The 7,478-nt window shown below is 43.4% G+C and overlaps 1 protein-coding gene across 5 annotated transcripts in view; it reads left to right on the top strand.

The window, feature by feature from the left end:
- The window catches only part of TPT1 (tumor protein, translationally-controlled 1), a 5,115-nt gene extending 325 nt beyond the window's left edge, over positions 1-4,790 (top strand). Inside the window, exons 1-5 of one of the 5 annotated variants that reach the window (XR_002482198.1) lie at positions 453-645; positions 1,031-1,136; positions 1,880-1,996; positions 2,955-3,152; positions 4,780-4,790. Coding sequence is in view for 4 of the 5 variants with exons in the window: in XM_021714493.1 (XP_021570168.1) it covers positions 455-645; positions 1,031-1,136; positions 1,880-2,000; positions 2,955-3,052 (516 nt within the window). In the remaining variant the exon portion in view is untranslated. Of the gene's footprint in view, positions 1-452; positions 646-1,030; positions 1,137-1,879; positions 2,001-2,817; positions 3,484-4,779 lie in introns of those variants that run through there. The other 4 variants (XM_008062134.1, XM_021714494.1, XM_021714493.1 and 1 more) reach the window with 4 other exon arrangements.
- The last annotated feature ends 2,688 nt before the right edge of the window (positions 4,791-7,478 follow it).

The following is a 7,478-nucleotide window of genomic DNA, read 5'->3' as shown; positions in this document are numbered from 1 at the left end:
GCTCCCCCGCCCGAGGTTGTGCAATCCCCTCAGCCGCCTCCTAGCGGAGGAGACGCTCTTTCCGGGCTCGGGTTTTTCTAGAAAAGTGGAGGCGGAGCTGAGCCTGGATGTAGGTCTGCCTGCCGCCTCGGCGCCCATCCTCCTCCCTGGCCTCCGGGACGTGTGGCCTCCGGGGTGGCAGTCCTAATCCCGCAGCATTTGCCCTGTCCCTACCTATCAGTCCAGGGCACCCAAGAGCCCACAACTGGAAACAGCCTTGGCTTGGGGTCAGCAGACAGTTCTGATTGAGTGTGGCCCTTTCAGGAAACCCATGAGTTAGATTTTCCCCCCCCAAAAGGGTGCTTTCTGAGTTTTCAGCAAAAACCTAGCATATTATCCATGAAGTGCTGGTATAGGAGGAGTTTTGGATGCGTTTTGTCTTAGGCAACTAAACTGCTTTTTTTTTTTAATACAGATGGTCAGTAGGACAGAGGGTAACATTGATGACTCGCTCATTGGTGGAAATGCCTCCGCTGAAGGACCCGAGGGCGAAGGTACCGAAAGCACAGTGGTCACTGGTGTTGATATTGTCATGAACCATCACCTGCAGGAAACCAGCTTCACAAAAGAAGCCTACAAGAAGTACATCAAAGACTACATGAAATCGTGAGTGACATACCCAGTTGACGCCTAGGATTTAGTGAGGTTCTCTGGTAGAAGTGCTTGGGAAAGGCCTTGCCTTTATTACTGATGAGCTCACAGACAAGAGTGCCTGCTTTTTGTTAACGTGAGCATACTGGAGTGTGCATCCAGTCTGGTTCTAGAATACTTTTTAGAATAGTACTTTTTATAATAGCACTTTGAAAATAGTTCACAAGAGGTTTGTAATTGTAAACATTCTTGAAAGGTGTCTTCTGTGAACTGATAATTTCTTAACCTCTGGTTGTCCCTTTTAGTGTTGGAGGATTTTTTTTGGCTTGGACTTATTACTTGAAAAATTGACTTTCCTTAAAATTCAATACTTTAACCTATTGCTAAAATATTGTTTTAGTATCAAAGGCAAACTTGAAGAACAGAGACCGGAACGAGTAAAACCTTTTATGACAGGGGCTGCAGAACAAATCAAGCACATCCTTGCTAATTTTAAAAACTACCAGGTAAGTGCCTTCAATATTGGATCAAAGGATGCACAATTTTAACTGCAACAGCAGAAACTTAATTAATCTTCATGTAATTAAATTGTGGCTCAGCTATTTAAATATTTAGATTCTACTACACTAGTGTTCGGGTGTGAGAAGCAGCCTTGCACTCTCAAGCATGTTCAGATCTTGTCTGATTCAAAAAATCTCATCCCCACTTGCTTTCCAGATGACCATAGTTCTGTTTTTCCCTCTTTGATTGTTTCTTAATTTTCTAAGTGTTCTTCCAATTTTCCGTTTATAATTCTGAAGTGTCTTACCACCACTGGTGCTCTTTGTGATACACCTGAGCTTTTGGGAAAACGCCAGTTCTGATTTTCCTTTCACATATGCCCTGGCCATAAGATACTTCTGAACTATATAACATGCGCTACCACTGATTGTTAGCTTTAGCCTTACTTCCTGTGCTTTATTATGTAAGCAGGCTTGTAGGATTTAGACTTGTATCTGTGGGGTGGAGAGAGGACGTTTCCAGAAGCTGTAAAGTGTTCTGGATTGCTCTGTACTCTAACTTTAGTCATTATTAACATGCCTTAATTCCAGTGAGCAGATGTTTGTGATTCATGTCTCCTAGGCATTGGAGCTTTTAGTTGTTGGAATTCTTGATTTTGTGGTTTTCTGAGTCTTCCTCGTTCTGTAGTTTTGAGGTGACACATTTGGATATGTATGGTCTAATTCTGGATATTTGTTTGCTTCCCAAGTTCTTTATTGGTGAAAACATGAATCCAGATGGCATGGTTGCTCTACTGGACTACCGTGAGGATGGTGTGACCCCATATATGATTTTCTTTAAGGATGGTTTAGAGATGGAAAAATGTGTAAGTATGAGGAAGTGGGTTGAAGTTAGTAATGTGAAAATGAAGACATCGTAGGTGTCATAGTTTCGTGCCACTGGAATAGTTCAGATTAATTCTGCGGTATCTTAAGACACGGATTTAGTTTTTGTTTCTCTTTGGGGATCAAAAGAGGATTGTTTGGCATGTGAAAGATTTTTAGGGCATAAAAAGGCTTAGAGTCTTCATTTATGGAAAACATGAGTATAGATGGGGCACTGTGGAAGTACACTTTAAATGCAAAACTGGAGATCAGAAACAACCTCATTGATCTTCCTTACAGATAAGGCCTGACTTTTCACTTCATACTCATTGCAACACGTGGATGAGTATCATTGATGAATGTTTTTCATTTTGGTTTATTGATAGTGAGCAGCTGATCATTGAAAGCTTTAGGAGAGTACTAATGTAAATACAGTTAGAGCTGACTGCTAAACTGATAGGCAAATTACCTTAGCAAACTTAAATAACTCAGTGACTGCTGTGCAGAGAACTGCTGGAAGCCATACAGAAATGAAAGCACTCATCCTAGCTTTCATAGGCTTCTGCATAAATTGTGAAAAAATAAACCTAAGGGGACATTGAACAAGGTTAGAGGCAACAACAGACTAACATTGCTTACAGCAGAGCAGGGTGACTTGCCAAAGGGGGTTATTTAGGCAGTATGAGGTTTTTATTGGCAGAACACAGTGAAAGTGGCACTTGCCTTAGGCCTCTCTGGAAAATGTGCTACCTCTGATTTGGTGAGGATATTCTGCATCCACTGATAGACCTTGAACAATTGTTGTTCTTTTGGTTTGCACTAGGATGCAAAAGAAAGAAATCCCTGCGCTTTCTGTCTGTCTTTGTGGCGGCCCAGATTGAATTGGGGAATACATTTGTAGCTTGGGAATGCTGAATACTATGAGGGAAAACATTAATGTGCTTTTCCTTATTTTTACAGTAACAAATTTGGCAATTACTTTGGATCTATCACCTGTCATCATAACTGGCTACTGCTTGTCATCCACACAACACCAGGATCTAAGACAAATGGACTGATGTCATCTTGAACTTCATTTGTTTTGACCGTGATTTATTTGGAGTGGAGGCATTGTTTTTTTAAGAAAAACGTGTCATGTAGGTTGTCTAAAAATAAAACGTATTTAAACTCACTTGGGAGAATGCCTTTTAGTTTAAAGCATATTTAAACTAAATCCATCCTGTAGTGTTCCTGGAGAAGCTAAAGCCTGGTTGTAGGCCACTAGCCAGCCTAAGACTGTCGTCACATAACTTCTGCAGTGGAAACTACTTCTGGGACTGGAATGTAAAAACCAAGAATTTTAATTCTGAGTTCCAGTAAAGGGAAAGACCATGCTCATAACAGTGCCAACATTCGAAGTGGAGCCTTATACATTTCATCACCTACAACGGAAGTAGTTAACTTTGGAAGAGATTACAAAGAGAATAAAAAGAGACTAATTCAGTTGGAAGCAAATTGTCTGAGCTTATTTAACATAGAGTTAAGTCTCCTGGAACGAATGTCAAACTCCCCGATTTCTAGCAGGGTTTGGCAAACTAGCCTGTCCTGCCACCTGTTCTATACACTCTGGGGTGGTGGTTGGAGAAAACACTTTGTGGGATTTGAAATTTAAATTTGTGTCCAGTTTTATGGGGATACTGCCATACTCGATTTATGAATTGACTGCTCAATGCAAAATGAGAGTTGTATATGACACAGTAGGGCCTGCAAGTTTGCCAGCTTCCTGCATTAGAAGATGAAAGTACTTAGAAGGGGAGAGCTGGTGGGCAGAGCAAAATAATGTATCTGAGAAGGCTGTGGGGTCAGGATGAATACGAAAATGCATCTATTTGACAGACCTGGAGCAGTTAATTGTCTGCTATTCAGGTTTCCACTACAGATGCAAGAAAAAAGTGTCCTCGCGCTTTCTGTCTGTCTGCTTGTGGCAGTCAAGATTGATTGGAGGAATACAGGGGAAAGAGTTCAAAACTAATAACCTTAATACCATCCTAACATTTGATGGACACTAGAAGGGGAGATGTCTGCCACTTTCACCTGGTTGGTTATGTACATGTCAAAGTTTAAAGGTTAAGCTGTGATCCATTTGGAATGTGAATTCTTTAGCAATCTGGAGAGTTTGTTCTGGTGACTTCAGAGTCCGTAGTGTCCAGAAACTAGTGAGGTTATTAGTGTCCCCTGGTGATTGAAAACCCAAATACTTAGTGGAAACTAATCAGGCTTGACAGCAGTTTCAGGCATTCTGATCTTAAGTTTTTATTTTTTAGGGACAGTCTCCATCATCCAGGCTGGAGTGTGGTGGCACAATCAGTAGCTCACTGCAACCTGGAAGCCCCATCCTCCCAAAGTGCTAGGATTGTAGGCATGAGTTGCTGTGCCCTATCTAGCATTCTGATTTCTGACACTAAGATGTGGGGGGAAATGCCAGTTACTGGTCTAGGAGGTCACTTGCCTTCTTGAAATATACTAGCAGGAAGGAAGTCTTCAGGTATGGTCAGTGCTACCAAATCAGGATAACCTGGTAGGGTGAGCGGGTCTGGCAGTGTCAAGGTGCAACCCAACTGGTGAGCTGGGGTTGGAAAGCTGAAAAGCAGATGGGAATAGCAGAAAGCTTTGGTGGGGAGATGAACCTGGCTCCCCTAGCCCAATCTGTTTTGAAAATTTCAGATAAGGAGCAACCTTGTTTACCCAGTTATCCTAGCAATCTATATGTTCAGATTCAGTCTGGTATGTCTTACCTCATGTCTAGGCTTTAATCCAGAAGTGATCAGCCCCAGCCATTTCATGAAAACACTGAAGATTCCAGGTAGTCGTCTTTTAGATTGCCTTTTTTTCTGTTTATTCCCAGAGTCAAGACATCTTGAGCGAGAATAAGTGATGTACACCTGCACACATCAGCACATGACACTTGTGGTGGCCTGTGGGCCCTGGACTTTGCTACATGTGTGGAGGATTTGTCTAGGAAGACCTTTGTAATATGACTTTTTTAGTTGGAGTCTCACTCTCACCTAGGCTGGGATCAAGCAATCCCACCCCAGCCTTCCAAGTAGCTGGGACCAGAGGTGCACACTGCCATGCCCGGCTAATGTTTTTAAATTTATTGTGGAGACAAGTTGCCCAGGTTGGTCTGGAATCCATGGGCTCAGGCAGTGCACTTGCTTCCATCTCCCAAAGAGCTGGGATTACAGGCATGATTGAATACAAACTTCAAGGTGTGGAGTGGGCCATGTGGATATTGGGACAGACCATTCCAGACCACGAGAACAGCAATTGCAGTCGAGTGTGATCTGGGAACAAGATGCCACTGGGCTGACCCAAGAAGGCAAGTGGGAAGAGATGAGGTAGAGGAGTTTGAGTGCATTGAGGAAGACCTTCTTGTGCAGGAAAGCTGCAGGAGGACTTTGGAGCAGAAGAGTTAGGATCTGATGAATATTGAGGAGGCCACATTGGCTGCTGGGTAGTAGGACAAAAGCACAACAAAAGCATAAATGCAGTATCTTTAAGCAAGAGAGTGGCTTAGAGCGTCTTATTGTGAGAGAGTGCTTGTCATGAAGCGAAGCCAAGAATAATTAAGGAGCTACCTCTACCTCCACTGCCTGTAGTCCCAGTACTAAGAAGGCTGAGGCAGAAGTAATGTTTGAGGCCATACTGGACAACGTACATCCCCATCTCAAAGAAGGAAGGAACTGCCCTGGCTATAAAAGGGAGGGCCTCTGGGGAGTCAAGTGAAAATAATTTGAGGGCGTGTTAGTCAAATAATACAAGGACTAAGAGGTAAAAGGGGAAACTGATTAATATTGTAGATGAGTAAATGTCACGTTTGACTTCTGCAATTACACGAGATGCTCAAAGTGGTTACCATCAGCGTTCAGACACTTGTGATTACAGCAAGCTAAAAGTAATGCATAATTCTCTTAAAATGTGAACACTTTCTTTTGGACACCCCCATATATGCACGCTGATGGAATGGAGCAACCTTGCTGGCAGGCAGAACACTCAGTAAGATGGAACAAAAACCAAGAGAATCTGAACTGATGGACAGCACATCTTAGTGATCAGTAATTTATAACTACTAGATCACTATACAGTTCTAAGTCTTAACAGCCCACTGATGGGCCACAAACCTGTATGGCAGTTGGCAGGTGTTCTAGAGACCTTACCAATAAAGCAGGGTGCAACTTGATGTTTCTGAAAACATTTAATCACTCCAAAAGAAACTGCTTTAAGTGTTTTTAACAGGCAAGTCAAGAAAAAGTTGCCATACACCTTACATTGAGTAAAAGCTGGCATGAAAGCCATCTCAGTAATCCAGACTCTTGAAACTTGGAGTTTGCAGATAAGTTGGAAATCATAATATACTGATAATGTATTCCACTGAATCCCCCAAGTGCACCCTATAGTCAACATAGCAATGATACATCAGACCCCTGTGCATGTTAGCAGTTTAAAGCAGATCTTTACCACTGTGTAGGCTTGCTTTGTTTTGTTTTTTGAGTTGGAGTCACTCCTGTCACCCAGGCTGGAGTGCAATGACACGCTCAACGGCCACCGCAGTCTCGAGCTGCTGGACTCAGGGGATCCGCCTTGCCTTCCAAGTAGCTGGAACTACACCTGGCTAATTTTTTGATTTATTGCAGAGATGAAGTCTTGCCAAGTTGCTCAGGCTGGTCTCAAACCTGTGAGCTCAGACAATCCTCTCACCTCGGCCTCCCAAAGTGCTGGGATTATAGGCATGAGCCACCACACCTGACCGAGGCATGTTTTTTAACTACTAGAACATTCCAGTTTACTTTTTGAGAGTCTGTAGACTGGATTTCTGCTGTTGTATAGTTTCACACAATTGGGCCTGGAAATTGACATTTAAGGTTCCTTCATATGCTGATCCATGAGAACTGGAGATGTGGCTTTAGATGGAGTCGATACCATTCCATGAGAAAAAGGTCAAATATGAACTTATGGGAAGATTCTTCCCAAAGTAATTAACTTGTTCAATGTTTCCCTCCCTCCTGTGATACTCTTGACTTTTCCATTTGCTTAAGATGCATTGCACTCTTCTGAGCTCAGAGACAGAGCAGGGAGCACTAACAATCACAGACAGGAAAAGAAAAATGGAGACATCAAGTGACTCCCTGGAGGCATACTCTGAGAGGACACATAGAAACCACAATTGTCAGCCGGGTTCGGTGGCTCAGCCTGTAATCCCGCGCCTTTGGGAGGCTGAGGTGAGTGGATTGCCTGAGCCCCTGGGTTCGAGACCCGCCTGGGCAGCGAGATCTCATCTCTACAATAAATCAAAAAATCAGCTGGGCGTGGTAGCGCATGCCTGTAATTCCGGCTACTTGGAAGGCTGAGGCGGAAGGATCGCCAGAGCCCAGCAGGTCGAGGCTGCGGTGGCCGGGAGCGGCCACTGCACTCCAGTCTGGGCGACAGAGTGAGACTCCAACTCAA

This window comes from Carlito syrichta, unplaced genomic scaffold (genome assembly GCF_000164805.1).
Source record: "Carlito syrichta isolate Samal-C Ts95f unplaced genomic scaffold, Tarsius_syrichta-2.0.1 Scaffold305658, whole genome shotgun sequence".
Taxonomy (NCBI): domain Eukaryota; kingdom Metazoa; phylum Chordata; class Mammalia; order Primates; family Tarsiidae; genus Carlito; species Carlito syrichta.
The sequence above is the reverse complement of the archived record's forward strand: the minus strand, read 5'-3'. Positions and strand labels throughout refer to the sequence as shown.